The sequence below is a fragment of the Pristis pectinata genome, chromosome 34 (genome assembly GCF_009764475.1).
Source record: "Pristis pectinata isolate sPriPec2 chromosome 34, sPriPec2.1.pri, whole genome shotgun sequence".
NCBI classification, from domain to species: Eukaryota; Metazoa; Chordata; class Chondrichthyes; order Rhinopristiformes; family Pristidae; genus Pristis; species Pristis pectinata.
Window position 1 is genome coordinate 10,839,707 of NC_067438.1, and position 26,292 is coordinate 10,865,998.

The 26,292-nt window shown below is 51.2% G+C and overlaps 2 protein-coding genes across 3 annotated transcripts in view; both read right to left on the reverse strand.

Moving 5' to 3' along the window:
- Positions 1 to 984: 984 nt before the first annotated feature.
- On the reverse strand, positions 985 to 6,801 carry grcc10 (gene rich cluster, C10 gene). Its single transcript, XM_052043570.1, has 3 exons — positions 6,623 to 6,801; positions 5,243 to 5,419; positions 985 to 3,598 (listed from the first exon to the last, which is right to left on the reverse strand). The coding sequence occupies exons 1-3, from the start codon at positions 6,696 to 6,698 to the stop codon at positions 3,459 to 3,461; spliced, it is 393 nt and encodes a 130-aa protein (XP_051899530.1). The 5' UTR covers positions 6,699 to 6,801; the 3' UTR covers positions 985 to 3,458.
- Positions 6,802 to 9,355: 2,554 nt separating this feature from the next.
- The window catches only part of LOC127585859 (CD166 antigen-like), a 35,971-nt gene continuing 19,034 nt past the window's right edge, over positions 9,356 to 26,292 (reverse strand). Inside the window, exons 7-13 of one of the 2 annotated variants that reach the window (XM_052043563.1) lie at positions 22,265 to 22,392; positions 20,639 to 20,771; positions 16,077 to 16,112; positions 14,168 to 14,203; positions 12,573 to 12,702; positions 11,057 to 11,132; positions 9,356 to 10,254 (exon numbers count right to left, since the gene is read on the reverse strand). In XM_052043563.1, coding sequence (XP_051899523.1) covers positions 10,252 to 10,254; positions 11,057 to 11,132; positions 12,573 to 12,702; positions 14,168 to 14,203; positions 16,077 to 16,112; positions 20,639 to 20,771; positions 22,265 to 22,392 — 542 coding nt within the window. In that variant the 3' untranslated portion in view covers positions 9,356 to 10,251. Of the gene's footprint in view, positions 10,261 to 11,056; positions 11,133 to 12,572; positions 12,703 to 14,167; positions 14,204 to 16,076; positions 16,113 to 20,638; positions 20,772 to 22,264; positions 22,393 to 26,292 lie in introns of both variants that reach the window. The other variant, XM_052043561.1, reaches the window with a different exon arrangement.

A 26,292-nucleotide genomic window follows, 5' to 3' on the forward strand; every position in this document is an offset into this window, starting at 1 on the left:
TGTACATTTGATAAGGAGTGTCTTAAAGAGGCGAGGTTCAGGGAAAGGACTCCAGAATACACATTTGTTGCAAAGTCTATCCCATACAGACTGCTCTCAGAGGGCAACTGCAGTGCAAAATTAGCTTAATGCATAGTTTTACACAACTGGTGCTCCCAGAGAGCACCACAGCACCAAAGCCAGAAGAACAGCAAGTGAGGTGAACCTAATGACCCAATGACTGGCTCAGCATTGGATTGCCATCTCTGGCTGGGTGCATTGTTACTGGTTTTGTGGCCTAACCTCTCATCCTGGCTTCACACTCCCATTCTGGGCATCTGATACAATGATCCTGCAGCATGCAGTCCTCAAGGGTAAAGTCCTTTGATTGCTTGGTGCCAAACCATCACCGTACCATTTCCAGAGAATGTAGAGCAAACAGGTGTCCCCTTCACACACCTCTGGCTTGTCATTCAGGCACTGTGTGGAGCAGTGTCTTGGGGAGCCCAGGCACATCCTGGAGACCACCTTCAGCAGGCACTTGGGAGCCCTTAGCACACACCTGGAAGGGTCTGGGGGCAAGCCCTCAGGGTGAGAGCAGCGGAGGGAGGTGGGGGTTTCCGAGCACTGGAGCTTCATAGCGTTAGGGAAAATGGTGAGGACCTCAAAAGATTACAAACAGGAGTAGTTGTTCATGTAGCTCCTTGAGCCTGCACCACTACTCACACATTTCCTAGTGGTGGTGAGTCCAGTATGATGCAGAACAGTCAACCGCTGATTGCGAGGTGATCTGATCTTGACCTCAGCTCCACTTTCCTGCCTGCTTCCCCCATAACCCTCGACTGCCGTATAGACCAACCAAATCTCTCTCTTAGCCCAGAATATATTCAATGATTCTGCCTGAATCTGGTTGCCTAGCAGCAAGGAGAACAAACACAGCAGCCACGTGACAATACAGCTCACGGCTCTGGCTTCAGGCAGAGACAGTACGAATGACCAGCCCTGTCACATTATCACATTTTATTGCATACACAATATGAAACCTTCAGGCACAGGACAATAGTTTATAAATACAATCATGCTAAAAACAAAAATGAATCCCAAGAGCAAAAAACAAAAAAGCACAGGCAGATTCAGGACAGAAAGTCAACCCGAGATGTGCATCCGATTACAGTACCCCAACAGTCCTGCAAACTTTTCCATCCAAGAGCACATCCAGTTCCCTTTTGGAAGTTATTTTGGAATCTGCTTCAGGCTGCGCACGCCGTGCACTGGTCTCACCCCTTTGCTTCTCAAGTAGGACAAACCACTACTTTTCTTTTCGTTACCCTTGCTTTGGGCAAGGCCAACGTCTACTGCCCGTCTGGAGGATTGCGACAAGTCACCTTCTTGATCTGTTGCAGCCTTGTGGTGAGGGTACTCCCCAGGAGTTGTCAGGTCGGGAGCTTCAGAGACTGGACGCAGGAGTGGTGAGGAAGGAGGTGGTGCAGCCCCTAGTCAGCTGCCAGCCAAACCTTTGTTGCCTTGGGTAATTTCTACTTAAACATCTAATTTAAATTCACCAAGGGGCTCTTTATTTCCCACAGCACAGGTTGGGCTGATGGGCAACACTCAGTGTCCTGTCAGTGAAGAAAGAGACATTGCCCGGTTTAATCCCAGGAACACATTCAGGGCAGGTAGAATGTGAATCCGGAGAAGGTGGAAGTCTGGGATTACTCTTGCTCTCGTTCCTTCTGCAACCAGCAACCCAAAGTGGAGTTAGAAGTGCCTCTGAACTATAAATAAGACAATGGACACCACAAGACCGGCAGTTTTATCCCCGTTCATTTAACTCTACTCTGTTCCCCTGACGGGTTTTTGTTTTCTGTGAGGCGACGTACGTTTTCCTGCTGGTACATTTTCTAGTAGTGTTGATTCCAGTGTGGCTCTGAACCGTTAACCCCTGACTGCGGGGTGTATCTAAGTGAAAGTACAACATCAGGTGTCAACACCGGGTCCATCCAACACCAAGTGTGAGCCACAAGGCTCCGAGACCCAGCCCGACACTCTGAGGCAGCACCTCTCTGTCCAAGATGTCATCGTTTGGACAATACAACAAACCGTAGCTGTAAAGCATTCCAATATTTATCCTACAAACAATAATACAAAGAGATCTTGTTTATGGGAGGTTGCTTGGTGCAGGTTGATTACGATTCCTATGTCACATTAGTGAACATACATCAAAAGTACATTGTTAGGTGAAGTCATGGTGGTGTGAAAGGGGTTGCCCTTGACAAGACAGTCCACACAGCAAGGGGACAATGGCCTCCTCTTCCCTCCTCACCAGCTGTTTCCAAAACTGGTAGGCATTCAGATTTTAAACCAGCAGTGGCGGGCACATTAAACTCCCTGGTTTTGAGGCAGTGGGCTCAGCAGTAGGAAGTCTCCTCACCACTGTGTGTCCAGGAAACTGTCTGTCAGCAGATGCCAGCTTGAAGTTTCTACAAGCTGCACCCTGGAGGATGGTGACCAGAGGTGATCCGAGTCAAACAATCCCACAGGGAGCATTTGTCAAGGCTGCCGTGGCCAGAGTGAGTGGAGACTGCGTACATGGGGGGAGGGGTGGGATACCAAATGCCTGCGTCAAGTCCCTTTTCATGCACTTTCTTCCCTCTGGCTCAAGTGTCAGGAGAACTGGGGCAGTCTGGTGTCCCAGCCTCAACACTTCCCCCAACTCTGCCGGATCTGGAGACAACGCTGGCTTTACGGTTGGATCGGGCGTACAACCAGTGTTCCGCCCAATCCCACGGGAGTCCACCCAGCTATTCCCTTAAAATTACACTCACCGCCCCCCCCCACCACCCCCGCGCAGCCCTCCCCCACCCCCACCACTGCTGGGAGCGTCGGTTGCCGTTCAACAGCAGGTAAACCCACAGGCAACCCGTGTCCCGTAGACCTGTGGAATGAGCATCCCTTCACAGACCGCAGCTCCCCTGATGGGCAACCAGTACAGCACGACGCACTAACACACCTCGAGGGACCAAACGAAGTGCCACAGCCCACGGGCGCAGGAGGGCACAAGAGAACTGAACCAGGGTACAACTGCAAACAGGCACCTTCCAAGAGCAAAGGTGAATAACAACAGGCAGCACCTTGACTCTGGCAATAGGCAGCTAAGCACAACGGGGACCCTACCCTCCCACGCCGCCTTGCCTGCTCCTTGGATGTGCCAGCTTACATGTCCCAGGCACCGCACCCAGGACAGCCTTCCTTCGCTGCCCTGCAATACTCTCCTGGGGGAAGTTTGCTGCCTGCTCCGGATGGGAAGTGAAAGCACAGGGAGGCTCCCGATGGGCAGGATCATCACCGGAAGTGGAGTCCCAAGCAACTTCAGGAAGAAACGATTGTGTGAAAGAATCAGTGACAGTATCTGCAGTCCAGTGGTGCTGGGGCAAGCTGCTGCGATCCAGCGAGAGACCTGGCGCCCCTGGCTCGGCAGGTTACGATGCAGAGATGCTGGAGCTGTGCGGAGGAACCGTCATTGGAGGCAGAAACATGGACTTGAGCTTCCCCGACATGGCTGCGATCTCGGGGTCCTGTCCCTCGTAGGCCTTGACGATGCGAGCAAACTTCAGCACACCTTTGTAGGGCAACAAAGAAAACAGCTTCAGTCACACGCTTCTGCGACACTCAGTGATCTAAAGCACGGGCACTTCACAGGGAGGCGCCCTCTGCCCCAGGCTCTTCCCCGAGGCTCAAAGAGTTAAACGACCGAGGGCAGCGTAGTTTATGTTCTCTCAAGGTTTGGGTGAACTCCATCGACAGTGAAAGTTAGATTAAGAGTACCAGGTGGGAAGTATCAAACAAGGAGGTGCGTTACAGCTGGAGTGATGTCAGGGAACGGCGCTTCACACCGAGAGGGGAACCCGGAGCTCTCGTTCCACAACAAGGCTGTGGAAGCTCAGGACATGTACTGTTCCAGCCTCAGGGTGGGACGTGGGTTTGGTGCAAAGGCAGCGGAAAGGAACTAGGGCGCTGATTGGCCGAGATCTTCCCGAATGGTGAAGGCAGCTCGAGGGGAAGGCTGGCTTACACTTATTCCAATGTTCTGAGGGAGGGACAGAGAGCACGAGAGAGGTAGGAATGTTGACACGCTGAGAATGTTGACCCTGCAAATCTTCTCCAATACAATTATCTCACTTTCCTTTGAAGGGTAGGGACGGCACAGCGATGTAGCTGCTACCTCATAGCTCTGGTGGCGCGGATTCTAACCCGACCTCCGGCGCTGTGTGTGTGTGTGTGTGTGTGTGTGGAGTTTGCATGTTCTCCCTGTGACCGCGTGGGTTTCCCCCGGGTGCTCCGGTTTCCTCCCACATCCCAACGATGTGGAGGTTGGTAGGTTACTTGCCTGCTGTAAATTGCCCCCTAGTGGGTAGGTGAGTGGTAGAATCTTGGAGGGGGGGAGGGGGGGAGTGCGTAGAGCTGATGGGTATGTGGGGAGAATAAAATTAGTGTCAATGGGTGTTCAATGGTCGGCGCAGACTTAGTGAGGTGAATGGCCTGTTTCTCTGCTGTATGATTCTATGTTACCACCGAATCTACTTCTAGTGCATAAAAATGTTCTCATCTTCCCTCGTTAATTCTAATTGTTAATGCTTTAAATGACAAAACAGATTTATTCATTAGTTTTGGTGGTGGTGGGATGTGTTGCTTAATGGAATGAGGTGTCCTGGAGATAAAGGCTCTGGTTGCCAACGCCAATAACACCCAAGGTAGGACCCGAGCCTTAAGCAGAAACAACTCTGGTATATGGGTGAAGCCACACACAACAGCAGGCCACAAGCTCTTATAGAGGACTATGGGTAAGCCTAGTAATTTCTAAGGTAGGGAAATGTTCGGCACAGCTTTGCGGGCTGAAGGGCCTGAATTGTGCTGTAGGTTTTCTATGTTCTATGTCCTAAGATCTCTATTGTAATACAATAACCCAAGACATGACTAGCGTACTACAAAATAAAAACCCAACAACAAGCCACAGAAACGTACCAGACAGCCAAAGACATGCTTGAAGAAGTAGATCTGACTTTAAAAGACAGAAGGGCATTACGAGATTTAAGGAGGGAATTTGGGAGCCTGACAGCTGAAGATACTGCTGCTAATGCTGGAGCAAATTCGGGAAGTCAGGGGACCTACGCTGGAAGATTTGGGGAGGTTGGGATGGGGGGGGGGATAGGAGAGGCTGCAGGGGGTCGGTCTGGAGTGCTCCCAGTATAATCTGTACACTTACCTTCCCCATCATTGCTGAATCCATATGACTTAATGACCTCTTGCTGGATCTGGGTTGCCACCGGCAACACAAACTGCAGCATCTTGCCCATGTCGTTGCAGGCATTGTCTCGGGCCTCCTCCATCCTCAACGCATTCTCTGGGGAGCTGAAGGCCTTGATCACTTCGGCTAGAACCACTGGGTGAAGGAGAGAGGCACACTGCATCAGGCTAGAGGACATAGAGGGAAGGGTCCCAAGGCAGCAGCGAGCAGACGAGGTTTGTGTTACTGCACAGTACTGTTCCTCAGAGTCCAGGAATGTGGACAGCGCCTGGCCAAACCCCAGCACCAGGACAATCACTGAATCTGGTGTACAAGACGTTGATGAGGCCGCAGCTGGTGTAATGTGCACAGTTTTAGTCATCCTGTTATAGGAAGGACATCATTAAGCTGGAAAGGGTGCAAAGGTTTACGAGAACGTTGCCAGGATTCGAGGGCCTGAGTTATGGGGAGAGATTGAGCAGGTGAGAACCTTATCCGTTGGAGACTCAGGGGTGATCTTACAGCGCGGTATAAAATCCTGAGGGGCAGAGGTAGGGTGAATGCACACAGTCTTTTTTCCAAGGGAAAGGGCGCCTAAAATTAGAGGACGTTAGTTTAAGTTGAGAGGGGAAATATGTAAAAGGGATCTGAGGGGCAACTTGTTCACACGGAGGGCGGTGGGTACATGGAACCAGCTGCCAGAGGAAGTGGTTGAGGCGACATGTAAAGGACACTTGGACAGGTACAGGGATGGGAAAGGTTCAGAGGGAGATGGGCCAAACGCGAGCAAGTGGGGCACCCCCGGGGCCTCAGGACCCGGACCCGACCCCCGGGGCCTCAGGACCCGGACCCGACCCCCGGGGCCTCAGGACCCGGACCCGACCCCCGGGGCCTCAGGACCCGGACCCGACCCCCGGGGCCTCAGGACCCGGACCCGATCCCCGGGGCCTCAGGACCCGGACCCGATCCCCGGGGCCTCAGGACCCGGACCCGATCCCCGGGGCCTCAGGACCCGGACCCGGACCCGACCCTCAGGACCCGGACCCGATCCCCGGGGCCTCAGGACCCGGACCCGGACCCGACCCCCGGGGCCTCAGGACCCGGACCCGATCCCCGGGGCCTCAGGACCCGGACCCGATCCCCGGGGCCTCAGGACCCGGACCCGATCCCCGGGGCCTCAGGACCCGGACCCGGACCCGATCCCCGGGGCCTCAGGACCCGGACCCGATCCCCGGGGCCTCAGGACCCGGACCCGGACCCGACCCCCGGGGCCTCAGGACCCGGACTCGGACCCGACCCTCAGGCTGAGGACTTGGGCCCATCCTGAGGCCGCAGATCCAGACCGGGCCCGGGTCTCACCTTTCGCCTGGTCCACGGTCAGGCCCGGCTGCTGCTGCGGTTGCTGCTGCTGCTGCTGTTGTGGAGCCGCCGCCATGTCCCACAGGAGCCGTCACCTCCCCGGCTGCCGAGCAATAAAATCCAGCCCGCAGGCCGAGGTCCGCTCCGCCGGGGCCTAACGCAGCGCCGCCACCCGGCCGGAGGACCCGGGCAAAGGCGCCGGAGGACCGAGCTGCAGCGCCGCCGCCCGGCCGGAGGACCGAGCTGCAGCGCGCCGCCCGGCCGGAGGACCGAGCTACAGCGCCGGAGGACCGAGCTGCAGCGCCGCCGCCCGGCCGGAGGACCGAGCTGCAGCGCCGCCGCCCGGCCGGAGGACCGAGCTGCAGCGCCGCCGCCCGGCCGGAGGACCGAGCTGCAGCGCCGCCGCCCGGCCGGAGGACCGAGCTGCAGCGCCGCCGCCCGGCCGGAGGACCGAGCTGCAGCGCCGCCGCTTGGCCGGAGGATCGAGCTACAGCGCCGGAGGACTGAGCTGCAGCGCCGCCGCACGGCCGGAGGACCGAGCTACAGCGCCGGAGGACTGAGCTGCAGCGCCGGAGGACCGAGCTGCAGCGCCGCTGCCCGGCCGGAGGACCGAGCTGCAGCACCGGAGGACCGAGCTGCAGCACCGGAGGACCGAGCTGCAGCGTCGCCGCCCGGCCGGAGGACCGAGCTGCAGCGCCGCCGCCCGGCCGGAGGACCCGGGCAACGGCGCCGTATGAGGCATGAGATTCCCCACCATCGCCACCATGCGGCGGCAGGCGTGCATCACGTAGAGAGATGGGGGCAGCAGAGGGCTCTTCAGATCAGGAGCATTGACACCAGCCTTGCTGGGGCAGTGTCCTCTGCACTCAACAGATTATTCTTTGCAGGTTCTGCCAGATTCCCCCTGCCCTTTTACTTCTTCCCACCATCCAGGGATCCAGACACTCCCTCCAGGTGAAGCAGTGATTCATTTGCTCTTCTCCTGATCTCAGTGTATGGCATTCAATGTTCTCATGTGGTCTCCACGCCTCTGGAGAAACCAGACACTGAGTGGGGTGGCTGGTTTGTGGAGCGCCTGTGTTCAGTCCAAAGGGACGCTGGCCTACTATATATGTCCACAGCTTCTGCAATGATGTAATGAGGCCCAACATGAGTTTGAGGAACAGCAACTCATCTTCTATCTGGCCTTCCAGGTCCGATATTGAATTGTACAGCTTAAGGTGATGTGCTTTGTCCGTCTGTATCAAAACCACCTGTTTCTACCAATCATCTGTCTGTGATACTGGCTCAGTTTTTTTCTCTCTCATCATAGCACAGACTGACCTGCTGGGCATGTCCCACAGCCCTGCATTTCACAACTTTTACACTCCCTTATTTATACTCTCACTTTCTAACTGCTCTCATTTCATAACTTTTGTTTATTTTCTCTTTCTCCACTTAGCTCTATTAGCCCATTGTACGGATGACCTCTGCAACTTATCCCCACAACAACCTCATCCCATCCCAGGTATTCCCGTCGTCCTATCCGTCCACCTCACACCCTTTCTGCAACCTGTTTTTTTTCTCTTTTCCAATTCTGAGAAACACCTTTGACCTGTGTTTCTCTCTCCACATATGTGTTTCCAGCATTTTCTGTTTTTATTTCAGAATTCCAGCATCTGCAGTTTTTTTGATTTATTAGATTCGATGAGATTACGACATCTATGAGATTCGATGCCCACAAAACCACCAGCTATGACGCAATCCCCACAGGATATATGACTCTTGCTGCCCACAGGATCACAATGTGCAATTCTTGATGTTCACAGGACCACAATGTGTGACTTCTCACACCCACAAGACCACATTGTATGACTCTCAATGCCCACAAGACTACAATATGTGTCTCTCGACGTTCACCACAATGTGTCACTCATTGTTCACAAGACCACAATGTGTGTTTCTCAATGTTCACAAGACCACGATGTGTCTCTCAATGCCCACAAGACCACAATGTGTGTCTCTCAATATTCAGGCAACAATGTGTGTCTCTCGATGTTCACAAGACCACAATGTGTGTCTCTCAATGCCCACAAAACCACAATGTGTCTCTCAATGCCCACAAGACCACAATGTGTGTCTCTCGATGTTCACAAGACCACAATGTGTGTCTCTCAATGACTGCAAGACCACAATGTGTGTCTCTCAATGCCCACAAGACCACAATGTGTGTCTCTCAATGCCCACAAGACCACAATGTGTGTCTCTCGATATTCAGACCACAACGTGTGTCTCTCGATGTTCACAAGACCACAATGTGTGTCTCTCAATGACTGCAAGACCACAATGTGTGTCTCTCAATGCCCACAAGACCACAATGTGTGTCTCTCAATGCCCACAAGACCACAATGTGTGTCTCTCGATATTCAGACCACAATGTGTGTCTCTCGATATTCAGACCACAATGTGTGTCTCTCGATGTCCACCAGACCACAATGTGTGTCTCTCATTGTTCTCAAGATCACAATGTGTGTCTGTCAATGTCCACAAGACCACAATGTGTGTCTCTAGATGTCCACAAGACCACAATGTTTGTGTCTCATTGTTCTCAAGATCACAATGTGTGTCTGTCAATGTCCACAAGACCACAATGTGTGACACTCAATGCCCGTAAGACCACAATGTGTGTCTCTCAACTCTCTCAAACAATCTGTGCTTGATTTGACACTCTTTACCCATACAATTTTTATTTGTCTTTAATATTGTAAAATATGACAGGGCTTTCAGAGTATTATTAAAACAGTAATATATTGCCAAACTATAGACCAAGAGATTTCATTACAGTTTGAGTGCAAGCCTGGTCAAAGGGATGGCTTTTAATAAGGAGGAAGGAGTTTTATGGAGGGAATTCGAAGGCAAACACTACTGTGTGAGACTGGGGGGGGACTCCTGCAAACCGGTATCCCAGTTACTCAAGATGCAAAGTTGATCTGTGGGGAATTAGCACTTAGCTCTAATTAAAGGATAAGGTTTGACATTGGGCACCATAGAAGGAACGTAAAGAAAAAAATAAATCTGTCAGTGGATTAAAGTGATGGGAGGGCTGTGTACTGATGGTGGCCAGTGAATAGGTGCAGAAACCATTCGCAGTCAAGCTTGCCTGAGAACTTCAATAAGCAAGACTTGAGGTGGAAAAAGGACCAGTTTGTCAAGGTTTAAACTGTTATACATTACAGTTGTCTGGCTTCTACTGCCACTTTCAGTCCTGGTTGGAGCAGTTCGGCATTAAAAAAGCTGGCTAATGGGAACATTAGCAGTCCAGCAAATTTAAAGGAATGGCCTTTGTTTGTGGCATCAGACATGGCCATCTACTGAACAACACAGGGGACATGGAGGTGAGGTGAGGAACAAAATATTCTATCTTATTTCCCAAGGAAAAGAACTAAATAAAACCTCCAGGAATAGCGGAAGTTGCAGGTCTGTTCTCCAAATTCTTGATAGATAATCATTTTGATAAGGCTGTAAGTACTGGCTTTAAGATGCAATGAAACTCAAAAGTTAAAGGTACACAAGCTTGCTTGATCTTTGGCAGGACTTTCATTTTGGCTTCTTGCTGCAGGTCGACAAGGATGGATATTCCTTCCTAGAGCTCACTGTTCCTGGCAGGAGAGAAAGAAAGGCATCCCAAATTAACTTACAGGCAATAAAGTACTTGTAAAGTGAAGTCACAGTTGGAAATACAGCGACACAGAAAGATCCCACAGAGTGCAATGTGGTAATGGTTGGATAGATCAGTTTTAACTTTGATGATTGATTGGTAATTTGGGTAATTGGTTTATTATTGTCACACATACCGAGATACAATGAAGAGCTTTTGTTTGCATGCCATCCAGACAGATCATTCTATACATAAGTACACTGAGGTATGACAAAAGGAGAAAACATAACAGAATGCAGAATAAAGTGTTACAGTTACAGAGAAAGTGCAGTGCAGGCAGACAATAAGGTGCAAGGACCATGATGAGGGAAATTGGGAGATCCAGAATTCATCTTTATCCTATCAGGTCTGTTCAAGAGTCTTATAGCACTGGGATAGAAGCTGTCCTTGAGCCTGGTGGTGCGTGTTCTCAAGTTTATCTATTTTCTACTCATGGAAGAGGGGAGAAGAGAGAATGGCCGGGGTGGAAGGGATCCTTGATTATGTTGGCTGCTTTCCTGAGGCAGCGGGAAGTGTAGACAGAGTTGATGGAGGGGAGGCTGGTTTGTGTGATGGACTGGGCTGCGTTCACTCTCTGCAATTTCTTGCAGCCTTGGGCAGAGCAGTTGCCACACCAAGCTGTGATGTATCCGGATAGGATGCTTTCTGTGGTGCATCTGAGCTAATTGTGAAATAAAGATCAGTGGGAAAAGAACAGTTACTGCTTGGCTATACCTCTGTCAAGTAAAATGACCCACCTCAACCTTTACTTCTGTAGGAGGGACCTTCTCTGGCTCCATGGCAGTTCTCTCCTCGATATCCTCCAAGGATTTCCTTAAAGAGGCAGATATCAGCCAAATATTGGAAGTGTTATAAAAGCATTAATCGCATGGTGAATCCTCTGTACACATCGAAGGCCATGTTGTGTCCTCTCTGTCCCATCACCACCCACCGAATATCTACACAGATCAGGGTTCAACGAGAGATGCTGCTTAGCTTTGGGAACTCGAGACCTCGTCTTCCCTCACACCCAGAAGGTGGGTTTGGATTGGGAAGTTCCGTTTCAAGCTGCACAGAGAAAATGGGCTGAATGGCCTCCTTCTGTAACCTGGAGGGAGGGAGTGGTCCATGAGGGAGGGAATGGTCCCTGAGGAATGGGGTGGTCCCTGGGGTGGGACAGTGACCCTGAGGAATGGGGTGGTTCCTGAGGTGGGGAGTGGTCCCTGAGGGATTAAGTGGTCCCTGAGGGATGGAATGGTCACCAGGGTGGGGGAAGGGGTTCCTGAGCAGGGGGAGTGGTTCCCAAGGAGGAAAGTGTTCCCTGGGGTGGGGGAGTGGTGCCTGAGGTGGGGAGTGGTCCCTGAGAAATGGGGTGGTCCCTGTGGTGGGGGAGTGGTCCTGAGGGATGGAATGGTCCCCAGGGTGGGGGAGGGGGTCCCTGAGCGGAGGGAGTGGTCCCTGAGGGATGGGAGTGGTCCCTGGGGTGGGAAGTGGTCTCCACTTCTGTGCCTGCTTGAAGCACGGGGGTATCTGCCTGGCTGCTCCACATCAGGACACTTTTGAAAGGGGGAAGGGGTGGGAGGAGGGACCAGCAATCAAGTGATAGCAACTGAAGGTGTGCAGGGATTCTGATGGTTGTAGGAAGGAGGTGATCGTGGAGAGCGGCTGAGGAGGGGCCAACGTAAGGCTTCAATGTGAGAATTTTAAACTGGTGGTTGTCTTTGATGACTAGTTACACTCAGTTGTCATAGCAATAACTTGGTTTAAATTACCCAGTGGGTGTTCAAAACGGAGGCAGTGTCAAGGACTGGAAACACAGAGTGTTGTAGTGGGCCTTTTGGGAATTGTAAACACTTAGGCTAACGCGGGGAGTGGCTTCAACAAACAGTATGTAGGGGAAGGAATGGGGAGGGATGTGCTGACAGGATGAGATGGTTGGGGGTGGGCGGAGGCTTATGAGGAGCTCTCTTCAGTGGTAGAGTGGCCATTTCCATGTAACTCCACACAGCCTTAGGATATGGGGTGAAGCTTCTTCAGAGTCAAAGTCAAAGTTGAGTTTATTGTCATCTGCACAAGTCCACGTGTGCACGTGCAGTGAAAAACTTATTTGCAGCAGCGTCACAGGCACAGAGCATCAGATAAGCAGCATTCACAAGAAAAACATAAATTAAACATAAACACAATTTTTAGAAGAAAGGACATGATTGGAACCCCCAAAAATTCTATTTTAGTGCAAAGTGCAAATTCCTGAGGGAATGTGAAAGGTTGACTCACTTTTCCTGCTCCTTCCCATAGTAGCAGAAGTAATATGCGACGGAGACAAAGAATGCTACAAGTGTTAACGTCACAATAATCCCAATAACCATCCAGGCTCTGTTCAGTGGCTTGTCCCCTCCTTGATGACCTGCAGACAACATCGACAAATACTTCAGGGGATCCAAAGACGCCAGCACCAAATACAGACCCCTACTGGGTGCACTGACAAAGGTCTCCCTCACCTCGCCCTGCCTGTCTAGGACGGCCACATCCTCCCACATACTCCCAAGGGTTCCAGTGGCTTGAGTGCTCCTTCTCTCTCTTTGCCCCACCAACTGCCCAGTTTACCCACACTGGAAAGCTCTTCCTTTGCTTCTCCACCCTTCTTGTAAGGCCCTCTGTAAAATCCACTTCTTTCCCCAAGACTTGAATGTTCCTCAAAATGTCCTTGGATTGGTGCCTGTTCCTTGTGAGCATTTCAGGGTACGTGTTTTTTTTTGCATTTAAAGACATCTGATGAAGGAAAGTTATTGTTACATGATAGTCGACAATGGGATGCAGGAAACAATAAAAGATATTGGGGTGTAGCCATGCATTGAACGTAGAGGATCAACAACTGGGTGTGGCAGGCACAGTAGTGTAGCAGTTAGCATAACGCTTTACAGCGCCAGAGACCCGGGTTCAATTCCGGCCACTGTCTGTAAGGAGTTTGTACGTTCTCCCCGTGTCTGCGTGGGTTTCCTCCGGGTGCTCCGGTTTCCTCCCACATTCCAAAGACATACCGGTTAGGAAGTTGTGGGTGTGCTGTGTTGGCGCCGGAAGCGTGGCGACACTTGTGGGCTGCCCCCAGAACACTCTACGCAAAAGGTGCATTTCACTGTGTGTTTCGATGTACATGTGACTAATAAAGAGATCTTATCTTGTACAGAAGAGACAGAGTGGAGCAGAGTCAGAGGGCATACAGTGAGAGGCAATGGGATTCACAATGGGACAGAATGCAAAGTAGGGTTAAATGGGTTCAGTGAGAGAAATAGCCTCACTGGTTCACAGTGGGGACAATCAGGTAGAGCGGAAACAAAATGGGGAATGGAAAATGGAGGGGATTTACAATGGGGGAAAGAAAAGGGGTATAAGGTGGGGTTCAATGGACTATGGACAAAGGGGATAATGGGAGAGAGAGAGTTCATGAGGCAGTAGGATAGTGAAGAAAGTTGTGTTCCCATGATTAGTGTTACTGTCAGGGAGATGTTTAACCTCTACTTGATGTGATGTGGATTGGCCACCAATTTGAGGAACTGCCCACTTTCCTTTGCCATTTATTTTACTGGTGAGCTCCCTGCCCAACGACCTCACCTCCACAATCTGACAGTCAGCTTCCATTGGCAGCATTTGTGGTGCCAAATGAATAGGTAACCAGAAAACATGAACCGATGTCCCTGGGAGCAGATATCAGTGGAGCAGCAGCAGAACGTGATAAGACTCCATCAATTATCTGGCTGGACAACAGCTCTGGTGTTCTGGGGAAGGGAGGATGACCGCCTTGACTTGTCCACCACCAGTCTCTCCCTGAAGGGTCAAATGTTGGTTCCAAATGCAGCAGAGGATTTCCTTACCTAGTGAACGGCTTTTTTCAGCAAGAGGAGGGATATCTGCAGAACAAAAGAATTAATAAAATGTTACGTAAAGACCCTTCTCCACACCCAGTGCTGGAGGCTACTGCCTCTCAGCTATTGTGCCAGTGTAATGCTGATGAAACCTTCCAGAGGGCAGGAAGCACAGAAGTGGGGAGTGTAGTCCTCTCCTCTTCTGCTCGAGGCCGTGGTCCAGAGGTAGCTCTCTTCCCCCTGGTATCAGGAGTTTCGAGTCCATCCGTGCCACTACAAGGCCTTGTTAAACCAAGGCTCCCTCAGCCCTCTGAAGCAGATGTAACTCCATTGCCTTATTTTACTGGTGAGCTCGCTAAAGCAGAGCAGAGGACTTCCCTCCGGTGACCTGGCCAATGCCTACCTCTCTGCCAACAGCACTGGAGTCTGTACAGTGCCTCACCACTGGTTGTGGGAGCTTGCTGTGCATAAGATGGCTGCCATATTTTCTATGTTTCCATGTTGAAGTGCCTTATTGCAGCACAATATGCTGGGATCTGTGGCAGAGAGGCATTTTGGAAATGTAAGCTCCTTTTTTACTCACCGGTCCCTGGGTCCCCTTTGTCTCCCGACGGTGCAGTCATTGGTGGATGAAACTCCAAAGGTGCTGGCTTGCACCTCCCATAAGTGGCAGCTCCTCAGTGCCAACACATAAGATGCTGGAGGAACTCAGCTGGTCAGGCAGCATCCGTGGAGGGAAATGGACCGTCGACGTTTCGGGTTGAGACCCCTCGTCTTCACCAGTGCAGATGAAGGGTCTCAATCCAAAATGTCATCTGTCCACCTCCCTCCACGGATGCTGCCTGACCCGCTGAGTTCCTCCGGCATCATGTGTGTTGCTCCAGATTCCAGCATCTACAGTCTCTGGTGGCTCCGCAGTGTCAAGCTGTTTGACTTCAGGGGCATCACAGATCTCAGTCTCCCACACGCTCACAGTCCAGGAATAATGTCAGAGAGAACACTCACTTCCCAAAATTCCCCGCAGGTTCGAGGCATCGATGGCAGTATGGTGCCTTCGTGGGTTCGTCAGCTAGCCTAGCAGTGGGCTTTCCATGGCTGCATCTGGCTCAACCCCCAACCTGACCCCAGAATGAGGGAGTAGCAGGCCACCACTGAAGCGGCAAGAGGATGATGAAGGGACGAGGGAAGTGATGGTAACCCCTCAGCTGGTGGGGGGTGTTTGTGTCCAGCACCAGGGATGGGTGGAGAACAGGTTTGTTGGATAGAGGATTGACTCTCCCCCCCGGGAATTGGAACAATCGAAGGGAGATTTATTGGCAGTGTTCGCAACCAGGAATGGCTTGGACCAGTAATAAGGCATCATCAGGAGGAGGAATAAACAGAGGAGCAAGATGTTGAATTAAACAGGATTTCTTTTTGTATATTGCACTGTTGTTCTGGGATCCATTGCCTGAACAAGTAGTGGAGCTAACTCAACAGTCACTTTCAATGGGAATGGGATAAATACTTCAAGAGATATAACAAAAATATTTGCAGGACTCCAGGGATAACAGATAGGGAATGGGAATTATTATCTTTCACACACCTTGAACAGACAAGAGGCTACATGAGCCTCTGTCTGCACTGAATTCTCCAATGAATACCTAAGGACAGAGCTGGAAGAAGCTTCAGGGTGTTGACATATACAACATTAAACACGTCCAACCAGTGAAAAACCCAACGGGAAGTTGAACTCCAAGCACCTGCTGTGGGCATTGTGTACAGTCTCCCACCTTGACACTGTGTCCAAGGGAAATCTGCAAGACATGCTTGGATTATGGGTCAGTGAATTTGCTCCTAGTTCCAATCCAAAGCTCCTCCAGTGAAGAACCCATAACGTGGCAAATCAGGCAGCAGCTGGCTCTTGAATAAACCTTACCTCTTCTTCCGTCCAACTCATTGTTATTCTCTGTTGCTGCAACAAAGGAAACAAAGGGGAACACTGAGCAAACCCAAAGTAAGTACGGATCTGTTCACTGACAGAGGGTCGTGAAGTGATGCCTCTGCACTTAAATTCTCATCCTTGTTTTCAATTTCTTTCATGGCTCCAACCCACCTCTCTCTGTAACCACCCCCAGCCCCCACACCCCTCCCTACCTCTGCAACCTCCTCCAGCCCCCACACCCCTATCTCTGTAACCCCCCCAGCCCCCACACCCCTCTCTATCTCTGTAACCCCCTCCAGCCCCTACACCCCTCCCTACCTCTGTAACCCCCCAACACCTACACCCCTCCCTATCTCTGTAACCCCCCCAGCCCCTACACACCTCTCTAGCTCTGTAAATCCCCAGCACCTATCCCCCTCCCTATCTCTGTAACCCTTCCATCCCCTACACCTCTCCCTATCTCTGTAACCCCCCCAGCCCCTACACACCTCTCTAGCTCTGTAAATCCCCAGCACCTATCCCCCTCCCTATCTCTGTAACCCTTCCATCCCCTACACCTCTCCCTATCTCTGTAACCCCCCCAGCCCCTACACACCTCTCTAGCTCTGTAAATCCCCAGCACCTATCCCCCTCCCTATCTCTGTAACCCTTCCATCCCCTACACCCCTCCCTATCTCTGAAACTCCCCTCCAGGCCTTCTATACTACTCCCAGTCCCCGTGACCCCCTCCAATCCCAAAACCCCTCTCTTGTTCTGTAATACTGTAAAAACAAAGTACAGATGCTGGAACCTAGATGAAAAACGGCAACTCTCGGACATTTCCTCCTACCTACCCCTGAAACATGACCCCACCAAGGACCACCAGGACATTATCTCCGGCACCATCACTGACATCAGCTCAGGAGATCTGGCCAATATGATAGTCCCACCACATGGGGCCGCCCGCTTCCTCCTCCTTCCCAAAATCCACACAATGGACTGCCCCAGCAGACATTGTCTCCACATGCTCTTGCCCCTTGGAGCTCGTATCCTCATACCTGGACACTATCCTGTCCCCCCGATCCAATCCCTTACCACCTACATCTGTGACACATCACATGCTCTCCAGCTCTTCCATAGCTTTGAGTTCTCCGGCACACACAACCTCATCCTCACCATGGACGTCCAGTCCCTGTATACCTCCATTCCCCATCATGACGGCCTCCGCTTCTTTCTCGACCAGAGACAGAACCAGTCCCCTTCCACTAACACTCTCCTCCACCCGGCTGAACTTGTCCTCACCATAACCAACTTCACATTCGGTTCCTCTCACTTTCCACAGGCCAAAGGCGTAGCTATGGGCACCCGCATGGGCCCCAGCTATGCCTGCCTCTTCGTTGGCTACGTTGAACAGTTTCTGTTCCAAGCCTACTCCAGCCCCGTTCCTCAACTCTTTCTCCGCTATATCGACGACTGCATTGGTGCCACCTCTTGTACCCGTGCGGAACTTCACAGTTTCATAAATTTTGCCACAAATTTTCACCCCGCTCTCCAATTCACTTGGACTATCTCTGATACCTGTCTCTCCTTCCTTGATCTTTCCATCTCCGTCTCCATCTCAGGAGATTCCTTATCCACTGACACCCAGTTACCTCGATTACAGCTCCTCCCACCCTGTCTCTTGCAAGGACGCGATCGCTCTTTCTCAATTTCTCTGCCTCTGCTGCATCTGCTCCCATGATGAGGCTTTCTACTCCAGGACATCCAAGATGTCCAACTTCTCTACTAACCAGGGCATTCCCCCCTGCTGTGGTCAAGAAAGCTCACACCCGCATATCTGCCATTTCTCGCACCTCTGGTCTCATGCCCACCCCTCCCAGACCCAACAGGGATAGGGTCCCCCTTGTCCTCACATTTCATCCTACCAGCCTACATATCCAACACATCATTCTCCGCCACTTCCACCATCTCCAACGGGACCCCACCACCAAGCATATCTTCCCCTCCCCACCCCTTTCTGCCTTTCGCAGGGACCGCGCTCCCCTCAACTCACTAGTTCACTCCTCCCCCACCCCCCACCCATCCTGCTCCCACCCTGGGAACTTTCCACTGCCCCCGCCATAGGTGCACCCACCCCTACACCACCTCTATCACCTCCATCCAGGGACCCAAACAGTCCTTTCAGGTGAGGCAGAGATTCACCTGCACCTCCCTTCATATCACCTACTGCATTCGGTGCTCCAAGTGTGGCCTCCTCTACACTGGTGAGACCAAACGCAGACTAGGTGACCGTTTCACAGAACACCTGCGCTCTGTCCGTAACCGCGATCTGCATCTCCCCGTTGCCGGTCACTTCAACTCCCCCTCCCACACTATCACTGATATGTCAGTCCTCGGCCTCTTCCACTGCCAGGAGAATTCCAAGCGCGAACTGGAGGAACAGCCCCTCATTTTCCATCTTGGAACCTTGCAGCCTAACGGCATGAACATTGAATTCTCCCACGTTAAGTAACCCCAACATCCCCCCCCAAACACCCACCCCCAACCACGCCTCTTCTTTTCTTCCCTTTCCAAGCCTATCTCTCTTTTTTCTACCCCCTTTTTTCCTCTCCTTACCTTTGACCCAACCCCCGGTGGATCTGCTCTCCCCTCCTCCCCCTCACACCTGCCTATCACTGTCTCTTACCTGCATCCACCTATCACCACCTTGTGCCCACCCCACCTCCCCTCTTTTGTCCACCTATCACTGCTCTTCTCCCCCCCCCCCCCCACCTATTGGGCTTCCCCTTTTCCTATCTTCAGTCCTGAAGAAGGGCCCTGACCCAAAATGTTGACCGCCTGCTTTTCTCCACGGATGCTGCCTGGCCTGCTGATTTCCTCCAGCATCATAGTGTTTTTCAACCTCGTTCTGTAACCTCCTCCAGCCCCTACTCCCCTCCCCATCTCTCCAGCCCTACACCTGAGGTCTCTGATTACATCCCTGATTCCTCTGCCCCAGCCACCACCAGCTGCCTGAGCCCCAGTCTCTGCAGCTCCCTCAAACCTCGCAGATCCAGATTAGGCTGGGAACCACCCACCAGATGCACTTGCTGTCTGTACTTGCTGCCCACACAGACCCTACTCCGGATGGACCCTTCACCTCTGCTGCACACCCTGAGGCCTGCCCAGTGAACATCCTGGTGACCTGATGAAGACACTTACAATCCTGTTCACTTCAATAAAAATTGTATAAAAACAACTTTTATTCGGAACACACCAACATGCCAGCACTTTATTAAAACAGTAACATAAAATAACCTAGTTTTTACACAGCTTTGTTGATCTCTGTCAGTCCAGCTGTGGAGTGGATGGAAGGCCAGATGTGCCAACATCTGTCCAGTACATAGAACATAGAACACTACAGCACGATGTTGTGCCGACATTTTATCCTGTTCCAAGATCTATCTAACCCTTCCCTCCCACATTCATGTGTCTATCTAAGAGTCTCTTAAATGTCCCTGATGTCTCTGCCCCAGAGTCTTCTCCTACATCCCAGAGTCTCCCCTCTCTGCACACAGCTGAAATCTGAGCTGACTGTCCCCTTCAGAACTGTGCACAGTCAGTCAGCCGTGTTCTGCCCACATCCTCTCTCAGACACGAACTCTTTGACCACCATTGGCCACCTGCCCTAACCTCTCCTAATGCAGGTGGCTGTTGTGTTTCCTTCACTAACACCCTCACAATGTCATATGCAGGTCATTTTTTTGCCTCTCAGCTCTTATCATTTAGCTCCCATTTAGAAGGCGCTGAAGTGGGGTCTCAAGGTGGGAGAGGTTAATTCCTCCAGTCCCATCATTAAAATGGCCCTGCAGGCAACTGGGCTGGGACACACCCTTTCCAGTGTCATAGAGAGGGTCACACAGCATGGAAACAGGCCCTTCGGCCCACCAAGTCCATGCCGACCATCAACCACCCATTTACACCGATCCCATTTTATTTCCTCCATTATCCTATCAACTCCTCCCAGATTTTACCCCTCACCTACACACTAGGGGGCAACTTACAGTGGCCGGTTAACCTACCAACTGGCATGTTTTTTGGATGCGAGAGGAAACCGGGGCACCCGGGGGAAATTAGACGGGGTCACAGGGAGAACGTGCAAACTCCACACAGACAGCGCCAGAGGTCGGGATCGAACCCGGGTCTCCGGCGCAGTGAGGCAGCGGCTCTACCCGCTGCGCCACTCTGCCGCCCTGTGAGTGAGGGGGGGCTGCAGGTTCAAATTCCATGAACCATCTTTCAGAACTATGGACATCAAATCTAAGCTGGTTCTCCCCAGTGCGCTACTTTCAACAATATCATTAATTTGAGACACGCTCTGGGGTGCAGAAGATCCCACGGTGCTGGTGGTAGGAGGGTTCTCATGGTGGTGCACCAGCAAGAGCATCTCTACAAAGGCCACTGTAGTGTTTGGGATCCTGCTGTGCAAAATTGGCCACCACCCTTGCTACAATTTAGCCAGTGGCTGTCCTGAAACTGTGGGTTGCTCTGTGGAACACGAGTCTTTCTTGCCTGTAAGTGGTCTGAGATTAGCTTACCCTTCACTTGGATTATCCTCACAGCTGACTGCTTGATGAAGTTGAAGTCAAAGACAGTGCATCGGTAATATCCTTCGTCGCTCTTGGTCACAGACTGGATTGTGTACTGGGCCGAGGTGCTGATCTGCTTCCCCTGAGACCCAGATACAACAGTCAGTATCGTCCTCACACCACAAGTTATCACAAGGAAGCAGCCAAGGGGCACTCGGGATAAACTAACCCTCCTGGCAGGGGTGTGGGCCGGGATTGGATTGTAGTAGCCAGAGCGATGTCAAATCTCCCATCAGGTTTTGTGAGGACACTCTGCTGGCTAGGAAGAGATGTTGTGAGCAATTTTGGTATCTAAGCAAAAATGTGCTTGCCCTAGAGAGGGTCCAGAGGAGGTTCACAAGAAGGATCACAAGAATAAAAGGCTTAAGGTATGAGGAGTGTTTGATGTCTCTGGGCCTGTACACGGGGTTCAGAAGGATGTGGAGTTCCTGTGGAATCCATTGCCACAGGGGGCTGCGGAGGCCAAGTCATTGGGTGTGTTTAGGGCAGAGGTTGACAGGTTCTTGATTAAAGGTTACGGGGAGAAGGCAGGAGAACGGGGTTGAAAACATGATTGAATGGCAGAGAAGATTCGATGGGCTGAATGGCCTAATTTTGTTCCTATATCTTGTGGTCTTATGTTGGGAACCACAGAATAGGGAACAAGGAAGGGAGGCACAGTGAAGGAAGGTCAGGTAATGGACACCTGGTCAGTGTAGCTGAAACGGCTTTACAGCTGTGAACTGTCCCATTGTACGCATCCCAATAGGAGCTATCTGGAAGACAGAACAAGCAGACAACAAGAACAAGACAATAATAAACCAATACCAATTGTGCAATGGAACTAGTAGGAATTTTGAAGAAGTTATGGAAACACATACAGGTATGGATAAGGATTGGAATTCCAGCTGTGTAAATGGCAGTGTTTGGGAGGTATGTGAAGAGATGTGTAAAAAGTTGCCTTGCAAAATGACCAGCAGCAGTGACCCCGGAGACCGACCACTGAAGAAGACCTCGAGTCGGGGACGCACAGAAGAATCCCGGCCAGGCTCATCGAGAGTGGGTAACGTCTGAGTAACAGGTTGTGGGTTTTGGAAGTTGTGAAAGTAAACTAAAGAGTTGTGAAACTAAAGAGTTGTTGAGTTTTGTTTGGTGAATCTTTAAGTTGTTTGACAAATGTGATGAATAAGGAAGTATAGTTTTCAGGCCAAGCCATTGGTCTGTTTTATCATGTGCTGCATTCAACAGGCAACAGGATCAAGTTGAAGAGTAAAGTCGGAATGGGACATAAAGTGAGCATGTCATCCGAGTGGGAACTTGGAGCCAGACCAGCTGGCTTACGGTTATCCCCAGCCCTAATGTTTACCTGTACACCTGCCCTAGACTGTGGTCGAGGTTTTCCACACAGCTGGTGATCTTTCATGTGGGGATGGAAATCCTGATCACGGCACCCAGAGGCTCAGACTGTCGTTGGACAGGTGGCTTGGATATCCACCACATCCCTCCCACACCAGCACACCACAAACCAAGGGGCGCCACCAACCTCGTTCAACGCTGACTATCGGATGGTCACTACCCATATTCTTTACCACTTACATCCTTTTCCCAGAGGTATTCTATTGGTGGAGGGTTGGAGTCAGCCGTGCATTTCAGGTGAACGCTCTCGCCTTCATTGATCACCTCAGTGGAGGGCTCCACTTCTATCACAGCATTCTCTATTGCATCTGTGGGCAAAACAAAAAGGGTAAAGCAAACACGGCTTAAAACGGCAGACATTCTGTGATGCAAGTGCATTCCCCAGTGCTTTATGTCCAGCAGTGTAGTTGGTCTTACAATACAAACGCCTACAATGTGATAAATGACTGAGCAATCTGCGTTTTACAGGTGCTAATTGTGGAATAAATATTGGCTAGGACACCCAGGGGAACATCCTTAGCCTTTGAAAAGAATTGCCGTGGGCTCCTTGATGTCCGCCAGAAGGGCAGTCATGGGTTTGCTGTCTCAAGGGTGGAGCTCAGTGCTGAATACCAGCCTAGAGATATTTTTTATTTCAAAAATTAACCTCATTCATAATAGAATATACACACAAAAAGAAAAAGAAACAGTGCAAAGCTCTTTACATTTTTAGTGTCATTTGGTTATCATGGTCAGCAGCGTTAACACATTTTTTTTAACCACAGCACAATTGCCACTCATGTGGCCCCCGGGGTGATTCCCCCTTTCATTGTTTGAGGGGCTTCCCCACCCACCTCAGCCCCTCCATGTGCGGTAGCGGAAGGAGCCGAGACTGTGGTCCGTCCCCACTGAGCCTTTGCATTGGCTGCACCCAGCTTCAGTGCGCCCCTCAGCACGTACTCCTGCAGCCTGGAATGTGCCAGCCGGCAGCATTCCCTTACGGACATCTCGCAGTGCTGGGAGACCAACAAGTTTTGGGCAGACCAAAGGTGTCTTTCACTGAGTTGATGCCCTTCCAGCAGCATTTGATGTCTGTCTCGGTGTGCGTCCCTGGGAACAGCCCGTAGATCAGACCTTCTCCACACCCTCTTAGCAAATCCACAGTCTGCAAAGAGGCAGGTGACCATCTCTTCCCTACTGCAGCCGCCCCGATGGCAGTGTGCGTTGGGGATGATATGTCGTCTGTGCAGGAAGGCTCTGACTGGGAGGGCCCCTCCTCTGCCAGCCAAACGAGGTCTTGGTGCTTGTTGGTGAGTTCTGGCAATGAGGCGTTCTGCCAGATGGTTTGGACAGTTTGCTCAGGGAACCACCCCACAGTATCCAGAGTGTCCCTGTCCCGTAGTGTCTGCAGGACATTCTGCACTGACCACTGCCTGATGGACTGAAGGTCAAGGTATTTGCTTGGAAGAACTCTTCCACAAAAGACAGGTAGTGCAGCAACATCCAGCTGACTGGGATGTTGAGCGGTAATGGGGCCAGACCCATCCTCTGCAACACCAGGGACAGGTAGAACCTCGGCACGTAGTGACACTTGGTGCCCATGTCCTTTGGATCCATGCACAGCCTAATGCAACCACACATGAAGGTGGTCATCATGATCAGGGCAACATTGGGTACATTTTTGCCCGCATTCTCTGGGGACTTGTGCATCGTGCGCTTTTGGACCTGTTCCATCTTGGACCCCCACATGAACTGGAAGGCATCTCGTGTGATTACAGAGACAAATGAGTGGAGAACAGGCCAAACCCGGCGATGAGGCGGTTCGACAAAGCCATGAACTTCCAGTTCACCAGCCAGCAGGCTGGGCCTTGGCCTGGCACCTCACACCAAGGGTGGCAATCGCTGGATGACTTGGGCCGCCAACATGTACTGAATGAATATCAATCATGGATGGTAGAACAGTCGGGAATAACAGGAAAGAGGGCGTAGGCTTAGGGTGAGAAGGGAAAAGTTCAAAGGAGATTTACGAGGCAAGATTTTTTTACACAGAGAGCGCCAGGTGCCTGGAACGCATTTCCAGGGGAAGTGGTGGACCAGATACAATAGTGACGTTTAAAAGGCTTTTAGACAGGCCTATGACCAGGCAGGGGATGGAGGGATATAGACCATACACAGGCAGATGGGATTAGTTTGGAAGGGCCTGTTACTATGCTGTACTGTTCTATGTTCTAGGGCTCTGGAAGAATCAGATAATGCCATGATTGGGATTTAACAACCTGGGGAACATACTGTAATCGCATGAAATTATACCATCCACAGCATGGACATAGGCTGGTTTAACCCATCTGGCCTCCCCCCACTCCCCTGTATCTCCCCATCATTGTATCCTTTCCCCTGGAGTATTAAATACAATTCCCATTAGCTGCACTGTACATTTCAGTAGAGAACAAACCCAGACCCAACAATTCTCAGGAAGGTGGATTGCTGTGATCACACCAGGTCACAGTAAATTTATTCACTAGTCTGAAACCTTACACCAGGTAGCTTGGGACAATGCATCCTCTAGTCCAGGGCACTGCTCTTTTGCTGGTTTTTCATTGTCTCTCCAAATCAGTCCTGACACTGTTTCCTGTGTTCATATTTTCCATGAGAATTGATCTATTTTAAACTCTTGCTGTGATCTCAGCCTGCAGCAGAATCAGACCGCAGGCTCATGTTCTAAAACTGTACAACACCGCCATCACTTGGTTAGACTGGAGTACTGCATGGAAGGGAAGGACAGGAAGTCCACTAAAGACAACGCACAATGCGCACACACACACACACACACACACACGCACATACACACACACACACGCCTATCATTCATGCATAAACACACAAATGTGGACGCAGTCGCACACATGAGCACACACACACATGCACATGCTCTCGCACATGCACATACGCACACCCACACATGTACACATCTGTATGTGCTCACACGGGGACACACAGACACACAGACACAGACACACATACACACAGACAGATGCGCGTGCGCGCGCACACACACACGCACACACACGCGCGCGTGCACACACACACACACACACACACACACACACACACACACACACACAAGGTAGTAGGCGTGTCATTCTGAAACGCCCTCTAGTCCCTAAATAAATACAATAGTTCCAGGGATTTTAATATCTACCCCATCAATCCACTATCTATTTTGACTGTAGATCATTCCTTGTGTGAATAATTTTCAAGCATGAAGTGTACGTGGAGTTGATGTTGCAGGAGAGAGAATTAGGTGTGGAGGGTGGAGACAGGGCAGGAGGCAGTGTCAGTCAGTGCTTGGAGGAACAGATGGGTCCTGGGAAACAGCAATGATAAAAGCTGTTTCAGCTGCGGTTCACAGGCTGGATGTCTTAGAGTTACAGAGTAATACAGCACGATAACAGGCCTTTTGGCCCAATTCGTCCATGCCAACCAAGGTGCCCACCTGAGCTGGTCCCATTTGCCCGTGTTTAGCCCGCATCCCTCGAAACTTTTCCTATCCATGTACCTGTCCAAATGTCTTTTAAATGTCCTAATTATACCCACCTCTACCACTTCCTCTGGCAGCTCGTTCCATATACCCACCACCCTCTGTGTGAGAAAGTTGCCCCTCAGGTTCCTCTTTAAACCTTTCCCCTCTCACTAAAGGTCCTCTAGTTTTAGGCTCCCCTACCCTGGGTCAGGAGATTGTGAGTTCAAGTCCCAGTCTGGAGACAAGTACTCAGTGCTAGGTTGGCACAATACTGAGGGAGTGCTGCATTACCAGGGGCCTCATTCTCCAGCTAAAACATTAAACCAAGACCCCTCTGCCCTCATAGGTGGACATTAAAGATCCCATGGCCCTTTTATGGAGGAAAAGCAGGCGAGGTTTCCCCAGTGTCTGACTAACATTCATCCTTCAATCAACATCACAAAAAACACCACAAGGTTATCTGTTCAGTACTACGTGGCTGTGCATGGGAGCTTGCTGTGTTTCTCACACCACAACACTTCAGAAAGCTCTTCACTAACCCTTGAGATACCCTGTGGCCATCTTACCTGCTGCATGATTACAAATCTTCCTTAAACGGTGAGAGCAGAGGATGACTGGAACTAGAGAGCGGTCACCAACCAGAGGACAATGTCAAAGTCAAAGCTGAGTTTATTGTCATCTGCACAAGTCCATGTGTGCACAGGTGCAA